The sequence below is a fragment of the Rana temporaria genome, chromosome 12 (genome assembly GCF_905171775.1).
Source record: "Rana temporaria chromosome 12, aRanTem1.1, whole genome shotgun sequence".
In the NCBI taxonomy this organism is placed as follows: Eukaryota; Metazoa; Chordata; class Amphibia; order Anura; family Ranidae; genus Rana; species Rana temporaria.
Genome location: NC_053500.1, coordinates 91,217,389 through 91,232,211, shown reverse-complemented (window position 1 = coordinate 91,232,211; position 14,823 = coordinate 91,217,389). Strand labels below are relative to the sequence as shown.

General features: G+C 43.0%; 1 protein-coding gene across 3 annotated transcripts in view; it reads left to right on the top strand.

The window, feature by feature from the left end:
- LOC120919601 (PSMC3 interacting protein) overlaps nucleotides 1-14,823 on the top strand; it is a 524,670-nt gene that overhangs the window by 444,697 nt on the left and 65,150 nt on the right. For 2 of the 3 annotated variants that reach the window (XM_040331821.1, XM_040331822.1), the window contains 2 exons: nucleotides 7,822-7,875; nucleotides 9,079-9,138. The exons of the other annotated variant lie outside the window; for it this stretch is intronic. In XM_040331821.1, the coding sequence (XP_040187755.1) occupies nucleotides 7,822-7,875; nucleotides 9,079-9,138 (114 nt within the window). The remainder of the gene's footprint in view (nucleotides 1-7,821; nucleotides 7,876-9,078; nucleotides 9,139-14,823) is intronic. 3 annotated transcript variants of the gene reach the window in all.

Here is a 14,823-nt window from a genome sequence, read left to right as displayed (position 1 = left end):
CTCGTTCGTAACGGTGCTGCTGTAGCTGCTCTCCAGCTGACCTGTGTCCGTCTGGTGCAAAGTTATTCCACCCTTTTGATGGAATAACTGACGTAACACTTGCGCGCACCGGGCTTAGCCTACGTCGAGCGCACTTACATTCGCGAATCGGCGTATCTCTGTAATTTGCATATTTAAATGGGAAATCAATGCGAGCGGAAGATGCGTCGCGTCTAAATATGCGCCCAAGTTAGGCCGGCTTAGAAAAGTTGCGTCGGTCGGAAGAAGGCCAATTTTCAGGCGTATCTTGTTCTGTGGGTACGGAACAAAAGCGCGCCGGCGCATATTTACACCTACGCCGCGTATCTGCAGATAAGCCGGCCTAACTCTTACTGAATCTACCTATTAGTCTCTCTTACTAATCCCTTCCACCCTATGGCCCAGATTCACAAAGCACTTATGCCGACTATAACAAGTTATGCCGACGTAAGTGCAAATGTGCGCCGTCGTATCTGTGCGCCCGACCCACAAGCAGATATGCTCCTAAAACCAGGCTTCACCCCGCCAACGTATCTTGCTTACGCCGGCGTAGGGTGGGCGCACATTTAGGCTGGGTGCATGTAACCGCTCCCATTGATTAGCCATTCAAACATGCAAATGAGGGAAATACTGCGATTCACGAACCTGCGTGCGCTCGACGCAGGCTACGCGAGGTGCGCGTAAGTTGTACGTTCGGCGTAAAGTTATTCCCCATAAAGGAGGTGCAACCCAGCAGCAGACATGCAAAGGTCTGCACCAGGGAACACAAGCCGGCGTATTTTACGTTGGACGTGTGTCTGGCTGGGCGTAGGTTACGTTCACGCCGTACGCAGTGATCCGGTGTAGTTTAGGCTGGTTGTGAGCAAGCGCAGGGGGATGCGTCCACGTCACGGCGCATGCGCATGCATCATTTGCATGGGGTCACGCCTCATTTGCATGGGTAATGCCCACTTCCACCTACGCCGGCCTGCGCCCTCGAAACCTACGCCACGCTGACGCAGCGTTGGGAGCAATAGCTTGCTGAATGCAATGCTTGCCTCTCTGCGCGTTGGCGTAGCGTACATTGGTTGGTCTACGGCGGCGTAATGTGTGCCTTGCTCTCTGTGAATCTGGGCCATAGTCTCTCTTGTTACCACCCTATATACTTGGGTGTCCCACAGTATATATTTATCTCTACAACACTCCTGTTTAAGCTGTCTCTAATTTATACCAAGTTCCTTTTTTACACCATATACTCCCCCTTCTTTCCTATTTTTATTAACGTTCCCTTAATTCATGTTGATTTACTAATCCAATATATTTCTCTAAATACTCTTGTATCCCTATTATAGGGTGCTATGCATACACACCTCTCATACACTGCCCTTATCCACCAAGTTTATTCATATACTACATTAAACATATCTTAAAGGGGTTGTAAAGGAAAACCTTTTTTTTCATAATAAGCATCCTTTACCTGCAGACATTCCTCTTTTCACTTCCTCATTGTTCGTTTTTGCTCAGAAGTTGCTCTATTTCTTCTCTGTTTGTTCACTTCCTGTTTGTCTGATTGTTACTCACCACCGTGAAGGGAGGCTTTACTGCGGTGGTCAGTGTTGTGCTCGCCCCCTCCTGGGAACTACATCTGTGCGGCAGGACGCTCTCTACAGGTTAGAGACTTCAAGGAGGTGTGAATTACTGGGCGTGCCGCAATTCATACTGGGAAATGTAGTTCTTACATGAATGAGCGCCGCAAACCAGGAAGTGAATGAGAAAACAGAAACTAGAACGCCGGAGGTGATCTATATGAAGGAATTTAATAGGTTTTTACTCTTTTTTTAACAGAATCATTACACTATTCTTTGTCTACCTTGCAGACATAAATTTTATGTGACAAACAATACCTATGACACCACAGTGTATGATGTGTAAATAAAGCAGCGCATGTAGAAAAACTTAATCACATAAACAATTTAACTAAATAAATGAATAAAAGTGATGGCACCTAATATGTGAAAAAGATCAGTGCAAAATCACTCCCTATGACACACTTAACCCCTTCAGTGCCACCTAGTGGTTAACCCCTTCACTACCAGTGCCATTTTCACTGATCGCTGTAAAAATGACAATGGTCCCAAAAATGTGTCAAGTGTCCGCCATAAAGTCACAGTCAGGATAAATATCGCCGCTATTACTAGTAAAAAAATAATAATAATAAAAATGACATAAAACAAACCCCTATTTTGTAGCCGCTATAACGTTTGCGCAAACCAATCAATATACGCTTATTGTGTTTTTTTTTTTTTTTAAACAAAAATATGTAGAAGAATACATATCGGCCTAAACTGTAAAAAAAATTGCTTGCTTTTTTTTTTTTTCAAAACTGTCGCTCTATTTTTGATATAGCACAAAAACTAAAAACCGCAGAGGTGATAAAATACCACCAAAAGAAAGCTCTATTTGTGGAAAAAAAGGACGTCAATTTTGTTTGGGAGCCACGTCGCATGAATGCTCAATTCTTAGTTAAAGCGACGCAGTGCCGAATCGCAAAAAGTGCTCTGGTCTTTGGCCAGCTAAATGGTTCGGGGCTTAAGTGGTTAATGAGCTATTTCTCACATATGCCATGGGTATATCTAGAATTACATCCCAAAACACATCTTGCTATTTCTCCGGAGTATGGGCAGCATAGCCATGTACAGCAGAATGTGTTTTGAGGTGTATACTCATGACCTATGTGGAAATTATCTGATTAGTGACCACTTTGTGTAAAAAAATAAAAATCTTTTTGGTAATTTTCCAAAAACTTGTGACAAAATTTAAAATCTTCCATTGACTCAACATGTCTCTCAGCACATACCTTGGTGTCTGCTTTTCAAAAAGGGGTCATTTTGTAAATGTTTGTGCTGCCCTGGCATTTTGGCACCACAAGAAATGCAAAAGCTGCATTAATTCCAGTAGACGTTATAACTTTAATGCACACAATTAATATACACTTTTTGGGATTTGTTTTACCAAGGACACGTAGCTGAATACATTCTGGCCTAAATTTATGAAGAAATTTGATTTAATTAAATCTGTCTTGCAACAAAGTAGGAAATATATATTTCTCTAATCGTCCATGGACGGACACAGCCTTCAAAGTCTTATGTTCCTGTTCATTGGTAAGGACTAGGCAGAACATGTTGGATATTTAAATACATGTTACTTTAACAGATTTGAACAGCCCCGCCCAGGGGGCGGTCCCTCTGGACATAACCCTTCTCCCTGCAGAATGCAGCCTCAATTTTTTTTCTGCCTAGCAGAGGAGAAGGATGTGGCTCCCTTTGGGCCCAGCGCCCTGAAGAAATGTTTTCTTTTATTTTGTTTTAAGATTCTTCTATCAACTGCCGGCTGGGCGACAGGCTGGATATATAGATCCTTGTAGTCTTCCCAGTCCAGCCATCGAGCGTGATCACACCTTAGCTAAGTGCTGGGTCTGCCACGACATACCCCATGACTCCTGGGGTGGCCGGTGGGCTTTTTGCTCCAGGGTCCACACATGCCTGGGCTGTTTAGTTGTCTCACTCACAGTGGATCGGGCCGACAGCTACTCCATTTTACCTCACGGATCTTACCTCAGTTTTTATCTCACGCACATGCTGTGTATACAAGGAAGGCGGGCAGCTGTGCTGAGCGGTCTCCCTCTGGGTGGTGAATCCCCTGGGTAACCCCCCTGGTCGGTGCAGCAAGGAGGGTGGACTTCTTAAGTGTTAGTCCCTGAGGGTTGTCAGTGGGTGATAATGGGGTCAGTATCTGGTCTTTCTTCCCCTACATTGCCTCATAGGTTGGGGGAGCATCTGGGGGGTCCAGTCGGCCCAGGGTCGCTGGACTTTACAGGAATCCCGATCAATGTCCTGGAACTTCGGGGCGATCAGGCTATGCCTCTTCTCGTGGTCGAGGAGGTTGCAAGGTCGCCCAATCAGGATTCAGTCAGACAATGCCACGGCGGTGACTCATGTCAACCATCAGGGGGAAACACTGAGGTCGCTCACATCCTGCTTTGGGCGTAAAGAAGCGTGTCGGCTCTATCGGCCGTCTACATTCCAGGCATGGAAAACTGGCAGGCGGACTACCTGAGTCGCCAGATGCTGGACCAGGAGGAATGGACATTGCATTCGGAGGTGTTTCAACTCCTTTGCAGGAGGTGGGGCACACCGGACGTGGATCTCCTGGCCTCTCGCCTCAACCGCAAAGTGTTGAGGTTCGGGGCCAGGTCCAGAAAACCCTGGGCAGATGCGTTAGTGACCCCGTGGGGTCAGTTTCGGCTAATTGATGCCTTTCCCCCATTGAAGTTGCTTCCTCGGCTGCTTCACAGAGAAGAGGCCTGAAGGGATCCCAATGATTATAATCTCTCCAGATTGGCCCCGGCGTCCTTGGTACGCCGATCTCGTGCGCCTGGTGGCGGATGCACCCTGGCGGCTACCAATGGGGGAGGACCTTCTGTCTCAGGGTCCCATACTTCATCCTGCTTTACAGTCGCTGGCTTTAACGGCATGTCTATTGAAAGCCAGGTACTAATGGACCGAGGTCTTTCCGACTCGGTCATCTGAACCATGCTGAGGGCACGGAAGTCCTCTACCATCGCACCTGGAAGGCCTACATCTCTTTGTGCGAGGAGATGGGGTGGCGTCTATGGACGTATTCGGTTTCCAGGGTCCTGCTGTTTTTACAGCGTGGAGTAGATCAGAAACTTGCCTTAAGCACCATTAAGGGACAGATTTCAGCTTTGGCTGTGTTCTTTCAGCGGCCTTTGGCGGCCCAGTCTCTGGTGGGTACCTCTGTGCAGGGGGGTGCGTCATATACTTCCCCCTCTTAAAGCACCTCTTCCTGAGTAAGTGAGTAACTTGTATAGCGCTACAAATGCGAACTAAATCGCCTTAAGGCGCTGTATCCAATGTCGTCGTCCAGCCACGCTTCAGAATAGATGTGTCTTACGTTTTTTTCTGAAGGCCCAATGGTTCACTTCCATCCAAATGTCTGTAGGTAGAGCGTTCCAAAGCCGTGGTCCTTGGACTGCAAATCTTCGTTCTCCTTTAGATTTGTAGCGGGACTTGGATGTGGAGGATGTTCTGATAAGTTGATCGTTGGCCCCGATTTGGTGTGTGGTGTTTTATTTTCTCGCATAAGTATTGCGGCGCGATTCCTTGTGTGCATTTGTGGGTAAGGCAGAGGGTCTTGAATGTCACCCGATCTTTTACGGCTAGCCAGTGGAGGGACCTTAAGACCGGGGAGATTGGTTCCCACATTTTTTTACCTATTACCAGTCTGGCTGCAGTGTTCAGGACAACTTGTAGACGAGACATCTGGTATTTGGGTAGTCCTAGGTAGAGGGAATTTGTGCAGTCGAGTCTGGAGTTGATGAGTATTCCCACTACTACTGCTGTGTCTTCTTCCGGGATGAAGGGGATGAGTCTACAAGTGATGTAGGTCATCCGACGCTCCAAAGAGATGTATGGAGCGGCTGTTCAGGCCCGCCGACAAATATGACAGGCGGACCTGAATGGTCCAACTGCATGAAAGGGGCCCAAAATGTTTTTTGCATGTAGCAGTATTTTGAGACAAGTGCTTTGGGTGTAGCCCGATTGGGGCGGATTCCTTAAATAGACTACCTGTCTAGTGCTACAATTGTTGTGAACAAGCAAGCTATGGCTTATTAAATGCATCAACTGCTGTTACTGTGTTTATCTGACATTTGTGACAATAAAAACTCATTAAATGATTTTGGAGTTCCAGTGTGCGGCCACTTTTTTCTGTTTGAGTTTTGATGGTGGTGAGCCGGGGACTGCACCTGTTATCTGCCTTTGCACCTGTTTTGCCTGGAGCGGTGTGTCTCCCTTTGGTTGCTGCTGCCACAGTTAGAACACAGTGTCAGGGAACACATTTAACCCCTTAAGCGCCCCCTGGTGTTAACCCCTTCCCCGTGACATTTATACAGTAATCAGTGCATTTTTATAGCACTGATTGTTGTATAAATGCCAATGGTCCCAAAAATTTGTCAAAAGTGTCCATCTGTCCGCCGCAATCCTGAAAATCACAGATCGCCGACATTACTAGTAAAAAAAAAATGCCATTAATCTATCCCCTATTTTGTAGACGCTATAACTTTTGTGCAAACCAGTTTATATACGCTTATTGTGATAAGCTATGATTTATTTTTTATTTGGATATTTATTAAAGCAAAAAGTAAAAAAAAAATTATGTTTTTTTTTCAAAATTGTCGCTCTTCTTTTGTTTATAGCACAAAAAAATGCAGAGGTGATCAAATACTGACAAAAGAAAGCTCTATTTATAGGGGGAAAAAAGGACATAAATGTTTAGGTAAATGGCACGACAGTGCAATTGTCAGTTAAATCGATGCAGTCCCATATCGCAAAAAAATAAACAGATACCAATAAACAATAAACAAATAAACAGATGATGTGTAAAATAGACTTGTCAACTGCCTGTCCTGGAATGTTTGTGTGTGAAAACATCACAATACATGTGTACATATACCATATTTATCTGCGTATACCGCGCACCGGCATATAACCTGCACCCCAAACTTAGAAGGGAAGTTTAATGAAAAAGAAAAAAAAAATTACATTTTTTGGTGTCCGTCTGCTGTCTTGCCCGGCGGCCTTGTCCGGCATCCGTCTGCGGCCCATCCAGCCTTGTAGGTGTCCATCTGCGGCTTTGGAGGTGTCCATCTGCTGTCTTGCCGGATTTCCTGTGTCCTGCGGGCGGAGCCGAGCGTGGCCGAGTGCGCAGTACACTCGGCTCGGTCTATGTCGGCTTCTCTCGCGGTCCTGCGGGCGGAGCGTGGCCGAGCCTAGCCAAGTGCGCAGTACACTCAGCTCGGTCTATGTCGGCTGCGCTCAGAGACAGCGGGGATCGGCGTATAACGTGCACCCACGATTTTCCCCTGATTTTAAGGGGAAAAAAGTGCGAGTTATACGCCGATAAATACATCTATAAATAAACCATAATGACAACATGAATTATCCAAATAACTCTGCCAATTCCTCTTGGCAAAAAAACTTTCAGCTCCTGTAAATTCTTGGGATGTCTTGCATGAACTGCACGTTTTGAGATTTCCTAAGTGTGGCTCAATGATATTGAGGTCAGGCCTGAGATGGCCACTCCAGAACCTTCACTTTATTCTAATGTAGCCAATGACAGGTCGACTTGGCCATGTCATGTTGGAATGTTACTAGTACTTCCCATGCGCAGCTTGCTGGCTGTTGTGGCTGAAATTTGAGTTGTTCTACCTGACCGTGGTTTGGTTTCAACAGAACCCCTCATTTTCCACTTCTTGAGTTTGAACACTGCTGATTGGCATTCTCAATTCCTTGACCCTTTACCGTTTTATACAGCTCAACTACCTTTTCGCAGATCCTTTGACAATTCTTTTGCTTTCCCCATGACTCAGAATCCAGAAACATCAGTGCAGGAAATGCAAGGGTCTGTCAGGAGTCCAAAAACTCATTGATCGTTTATACACACACACGTGTGTGTGTGTGTGTATATAAACGATCAATTCGTTTTTTTATGTACCAATAGCAAGCAAACAGATTACAGTTGAGGATGGTCACCTTTAATAGCCATTCAAACCCCCCCTTTGTGTCAACTTGTGTGCATGTTATCAGGCCAAAATCTTCCTTAGGTCAAGTGGTTAAGTCCTGCATTATTTGTGATACATTAGTCACCAACTTTTCTGTGTACTGTATTTACAGTGGTTAAAAGATTTTGTATTTAGAGCTGCAGGGTATTACTTTTAATATGGTGGTTATCTTCTCTCTTTAGGTGTACAATGAGCGGAAGCAGTACTGTAATGAATGGAAAAAAAGAAAAAGAATGGTAAGGTCTAAGCAGGAAGGGGGAGGGAATATGATCAATGTGTATGAATGGTCATAAGGGTACACCTTAGGGTTGAAACAACAAATTGTTGTCAACTATTTTCATAAATGATTAGTTGGCCTGCATGCATATCTATTTGTTTACATACAGTATCAGGAAATACAGTGCAGCACACATACAGGCAGTCCCCTGAGTTACAAACATCTGACATTACATACGACTCCTACTTCCAAACAGAGGCAACCAGAAGTGAGAGGAAATCTACCCCTAGGAAGGGAAATTCACTCCTGTAAGAGTTATAATGGGTGTCTCCACTGAAGCTTGATCACCAACCCTTGTTTCCACGACAACCCAAAATTTTCAAAATCTGATTGTCACAGGGACAGAATGTGAGGTAAAATCTTCTGAACAGGGGCACAGACAGCAAAACAAATATGCCTTTGAAACGTGGGTACTGATTGGCCAGACACAGCAGTAGGCCAGACCGCTCCAGATCACTCTCACACAGAGACACTCAGTCGGCATCCTTCCGAGGCTTATCGAGGCTTCAGCTTCCTGCTGATACACGGCACTCGTAGACCCCTCCATAGAGACATCCCAGCAACTCTCCTGTGAACCTGCATGTACACAGCACAAGCAGATCAGTGGGTGCAAGCCAATGGGTGTCCACCCCCACTCGCTGATCTGCGAGGAGAGACACAGAACAGTGCTCTGTTCTGTCAACAGGGATGTGATGGATTTTCTTTCCCTGCAAAACAGGTGATCTGTCACTGGCTTTAAAAACATGGCTTCTCTGACCTTGATATATTTTACCTTCCGTAAGGTCTTATGCTGCAATTCAAGAAACTTCCATCCCAGGAAATTCTCTATGGGACATATTCTGGACTTGTTTCAAATGGGCCTGGACCAGCATTTGTCCCTTGGCACCATCAAAGGTCAGGTCTTTGAGCTTGTAATCTTGTTCCAGACACAACTGGCTTCCCATTCTTTGATCAAGGCAACCTTATAAGGGTGGAAAGGGAACTATCACTGACTGGTTCAAAAGGTCTTTGAAGTGCAAAGAGAACCAAACTGAGATCCCACTGAGTCATGGAGAAGTGCAAGAGAAAGCCCCATGGGAAACACGCTCTACAATAATTGACTCCAAGAAATAGATTTTATGGTAAGTACGTACAAAAGTCTAATTTTATTTATTTTTAACAGGCAATGGACATATTCGATGCTATCCTTGAAGGTTATCCCAAAAGCAAGAAACAGTTCTATGTAAGTAAAACTTTTATTTTATTCAAGTATTTTTAACCCCAATTTCTAAATGAAATCTTTTTTTTACCAGCTTTTTACATTTTTTAACTGGTTTTTACATATGTCTCCAAACTGAGGCCCACGGGCTGGATGTGGCCTTTTGTCTTTATCCGGTTCTAGGGGGCATGTTTTTTCCCATTAATCTGAGATAAGATTTCTCCCACTGACAACAAAGAGGCGCACCGTTCCTTCTACTGACACCAATGGTGGGCCAGTATTCCTTCCACCGACACCAGCAATGGGTCATTCTTCCTTCTACTGACACCAATGATAGAGTATAATTCCCCCACTGATCTAAATGGTTGGGCACTATCCCTCCCACTAGCACGAACAATGGAACACTATTTCTCCCACCTATATGGATGATGGGGCACAATTCCTACTCCTTATCACAGGCACTATTTTTTTTTCTACTCCCACTGACCACCAAGCCTGAGACATTGTCTATCCCTACTGATGCTGGGGCATTTTCTACTCCCTACTCCTAAAGTCTGAAGGGCAATAAACTATTGTATAGAAAGTTTGGAGACCCATGGTGTATACTGAGCAAAATAAAGAGCCCTGTATGAGAGTAATGGACTGGAATATTCCATAACCAACATAAGCCTGGAAATCTCTCTTGGCCCAGGCTGCTGGTAAGAAGGTATAAACCTGTTCCATTGAGGATGGTCCTAGATTCTGTTATGTCTTTCTCACATATTGATATACAAAGGACTAGAGTTTGGAGGATAAATGCCTAATGACATATTCCCACTGCAGTAAACTCCAGTGAAACAAGCATTTTGAACACAGGTTGCTTCAACGCATAATGTGCAAATCGCAAATGAGCCTTGGCAGCACACAACAATGCACCAAAGTATGATGCAATATGGATGTGTTGCCTGCTCCTATAATAATGTGTTCAAAATGAATGGCACCCCAACACACTACAGTAGGCAGGCAACACGCCCACATTGCAGCACACCGTGCATCATTGTGAACTGACAAGGGCCATGTATTACCACGTGCTGTCATCCCATTCAAAATTTACCACTTCAGCTCTCACACCTGTATACCCCATATGAACCAATGTGATTTCTGCATTTAAATTGTTTTATTTTGGCAATAACTTTGTCATTAATTAATATAGCAAAGTAATACATCTATTGTTGTTTTTTTTTTGTTTTTTAAACACCCCCCCCCCCCCCCAAGACAAATTTGGCTACATTTTGGTGTCTTGAAAAAATTATACTAATATAGACAAATTTTAGGCCAAATAAGTATAACCTGCTACTATCCATATGCCTTAGTTTTTTGCTTTTGTCCTAGGAGGATGGCCAACTCTTCTTCAGCTCTGCTGTTTTTCATAGTTACATAGTTGGTGAGGTTGAAAAAATTCCCTTTTACTGAAAAAAAATTTCAGTATGCTAGGGTCACCAGTACAGTATTTATACATTGATATATCCCCCCTCAAGTGTCTCCTCTCCAGAGAGAATAAGTTCAATGCGTGTGGTCTTTCCCTATAGTCCGAGATCCTCCAAGCTAACCCTTTTGGGAGAGCGCTTCCCAAGAAAAGGGGGTTAGCTCTTGCGGGGAGGAGCCGAGACAGCCGCTGAGGGACCCCAGAAGACCAGGCTCGGGGCCACTTTGTGCAAAACGGACTGCACAGTCCAACAGGGCAACAAAGCTAATTAAAGGGGTTGTAAAGGTATATATGAATATTTTTTTTTAAAGTCATACTTACCTCCAGGAGGTGCCAGGACGACACGACAGCCAGTTTACCTTCTTAGGAGGAAAACGTACACCATTCCAAAACGAGCCGATGTAATATTTCATGCCATACACAGAGTGGTACACTAACGCACCTGGGACATATGAGTACCCCACTTGGGTACGTTTTAATAAAACGTTTAAAGCGATATCACACTATCAAGGCTTTTTATTCCCTATTATTCCCGATATACTGCGTGGGAAGCCCAGGATCATGTTACCATTATAGAACCCAGGGGTGGTTCACAAGCATGTACTGACTGAGCATAGTCGCTAAGTCGCACGCTCCAAAGTGAGCATTTAATACCTAGGGGGTCACTGGAATGAGAGCACCAATGCATGATCTGCAACAGCTGTGAATCATTTGCAGACGCATGGATTTATAAGCATGTCAGCAGTGCTATTACTGCATACCCTGCATATGCACTTTTTTCACCAGAACTGTCACAGCATTGTCTTATAAAAAGACTTGTTTTTGCACAATAGCATTTTTGCTATTTAAAGTGGGACTAGTGTTGTTCCCTATATACCACTGGACACTTATATCTGTGTTAAAAAGCACTTGATGCACTGTGTTAAAAATGCACATGAGCACATTATTTTTAATGTTTTCATTTACATAATTATTTTTATTTTGGTCATATCACATCTATGTCACATTAACACTACATGTGTTTGTTTTAATCTTCAGCACACATTTATTGTGTAATATTCCAAAGCGCAGCGTATAATTTACTATTTTTGTCTATGTGCACGCGCTTATGAGATGTGTGTAACGCTTTCAGCTGGTTAGTGCTATCTATTAGGCTTTGGGTTGATTGAGGCTCACGGGAATTCTATTACTTTCTCAGGTAAATGTGACATGTTTGTTATTTAAAAAATATATATCTACCTTTACAATCCCTTTAATTAGCTTTGTTGCCCTTCTCTGCACTCTCTCCAGTTTATAATATATATTTCTTGAGGAATATATTTGAAGTAATCCAAACCACATTCTCAGTGTTCATTAAGTAGTTGTCCATCCTTTTCTCGGTCACCCTGTTTCTCTAATTGACACAGGGTGACTTACACATAAGATGTACATGGGGAGCTCAAACAAGGGAAGTTGGGTTCCACGCCCCCCCGCCCAAAGTGCCTCCAGTCACACAAAATACATGTCGTGTGTGCTGCCTTCCAAGTGCTGCTTATGACCCTATTACTGTTGCTGAGATAAACATGCTTAGTCTTGTGAATCCTGTGATGCAACATCGATGTCAGGGTTTGACAAATTTGCTTGGAATCTAGGAGCCAGCTAAAAAAAATTAGGAGCCAGAAAACGCACCCCGTCCCGACGTGCTTGCGCGCAGAAGCGAACACATACGTGAGCAGCACCCGCATATGTAAACGGTGTTCAAACCACACATGTGAGGTATCGCCGCGATTGGTAGAGCGAGAGCAATAATTTTAGCCCTAGAACTCCTCTGTAACTCAAAACATGCAACCTGTAGATTTTTTTAAATGTCGCCTATGAAGATTTTTAAGGGTAAAAGTTTGTCGGCATTCCACGAGCGGACACAATTTTGAAGCGTGACATGTTGGGTATGAATTTACTCGGCGTAACATTATCTTTCATAATATTTAAAATAGGGCCGGAACAACTAATCGATTAATCGACAACTAATCGATTTATGAAATTAATCGATTACAATTTTCATAATCGATTAATCGGCCAGTAACATCATGGGGTTAAAAAAACTAAAATTAGCCCTTTATAGTACAAAAAAGCAAATCGCTACTGTAAATATTACTTTAACTGTCCCACAGTAAAAAAAATGAACCCCTTACAGTAGATTATTTGCTGTTTTTGTACTTATTTGTGTTTTTTTAACCCCATTATGTTACTAAACATCTCAGGCCTGGGTCACACCTCTGTAATTTGGTGCTTTTTGCAGAAACACATTACAGTTCATTTACATGTTTTTCTATGGGACACGTTCACATCCATGATTTTTTTTTCAGCTGCTGCGTATTTGGAAAGGGCAAGGAGTTTTCAATGCAAAACGGTGCTATTCTGTTTTTTTTTTTTCAATATACTTCAATGGAGAAGCTGCAGAAAAGCATGTAATGTGTTTTTGCGGCAATTTGTGTTTTGTAATCTGCCCAACAACAAATTGGCCCCAAAAAATTTAAAAATGCAATTTTTTTTTTTTAAGGCTATTATCCGATTAATCAAAACAATAATCGGCCAACCAATCGATCATAAAAATAATCGTTAGTTGCAGCCCTAATTTAAAAAAATGGGGATAACTTTACTGTTGTCTTATTTTTTAATTAAAAAAAGTGTAATTTTTTCCCCAAAAAGTGCGCTTGTAAGACCGCTGCGCAAATACGGCGTGACAGAAAGTATTGCAATGATCGCCATTTTATTCTCCAGGGTGTTAGGATAAAAAATATATATAATGTTTGGGGGTTCTAATTAGAGGGACGAAGATGGCAGTGAAAATAGTGAAAAATAGTGAAAAATGACATTAGAATTGCTGTTTAACTTGTAATGCTTAACTTGTAATACCAACGGCCACCACCAGATGGCGCCAGCTTGCATCGGGTGGTAATAACTTGTAATACCAACGGCTCACCGCCAGATGGCGCCAGCTTTGAGTATTTGCTTGTGAGTATATCTCATCTTTTAAATATTTTTTTTGTAAAACAGAGTCACGCTATGGTGCGCCTCTCTTTTATATTTTAATCGATCTAATTGGAGTTGGCTGCCATCGAGTACCTGTGATTAACCTGTTCCATCCGGGGTCCCTGAGGAGTTTAAGGCCGTGGCTGGGCTATAGCCAATTGCTCGATTTGCTTGCCCTCTGGTAAGCGGCTTCTATTCCGGTGGAGGGTTCACCTATATTGTTTTACATGTCACTTGGTGGTGTGGATCGTAGGATACTATTTGCAGTGATCTAACCTACATGAATATTATGCTTATTACCTAAGGGATACGGTTTATCTCCTCACGGACTTTTACTTAAGTGACTCATGTTACTTATATATGGACTTTTTCTATATACCATACTCTGTATCGTTATCTGGGTATCGCACGCCAGCTGCTGCCTATAGTCTGTTTATTTAGTGTGATTATTAGCGCAGTTTTGTTTTTTCCTGTGTGTATGTATATGTGTGTATATATATATATATATATATATATATATATATATATATATATATATATATATATATATACATAGTAAATATGTCACATTGCCCAGCCGTGCCATTCTGCCGACGTATATACTCGTGAGCTGGTCGTTAACCGGTTAAGTACCCTAGGTTTTCCATAATTGACGCTTTAGAACCCCCACCCCCCTACAGGTCATCAGTTTAGGAGGTCAAAGGAGGTCTAGTGCTAGATATGTGTATATATCTAGGTGTGCACGATATGGAACGTGTATAGCAATCAAAGATTTTTTTTTTGCATAGGTGCCTCTTATGCATGTGTTTACATTTGTATGTGCATATATTTGGAGGTGGGGGGAATTATGTTTGCTTGGATGTAACTTACATTTTTTACAATTTACTTTTATTTTTCATCACATGGGCCAAAAATTATGATTATGATTTTTTGGTGACTAGTTTTCTTTAACGAGACAGACTGGGTTTAAGACTATTGATGTCTCCCCTGCGCTCCAGTAAATCTAATGTAGTGCAGATTTCACTGTATTACATTCTTTCCTGACCATGTGCTTTCCTGGGAAAAGGGGGACCCAGAAGTGTCAAACATAACCTGGCAGTGAAAAGGGTTAAAAATTATTCAGTTACCCACCATTGTATCTGTTGAACTGAGTAGTGATATCATCACCACCTCTGGGTAAAGTGTCATGTGCTCTGTTCTGTTCTTTCCCACCATAGAGTAATAAGGATACA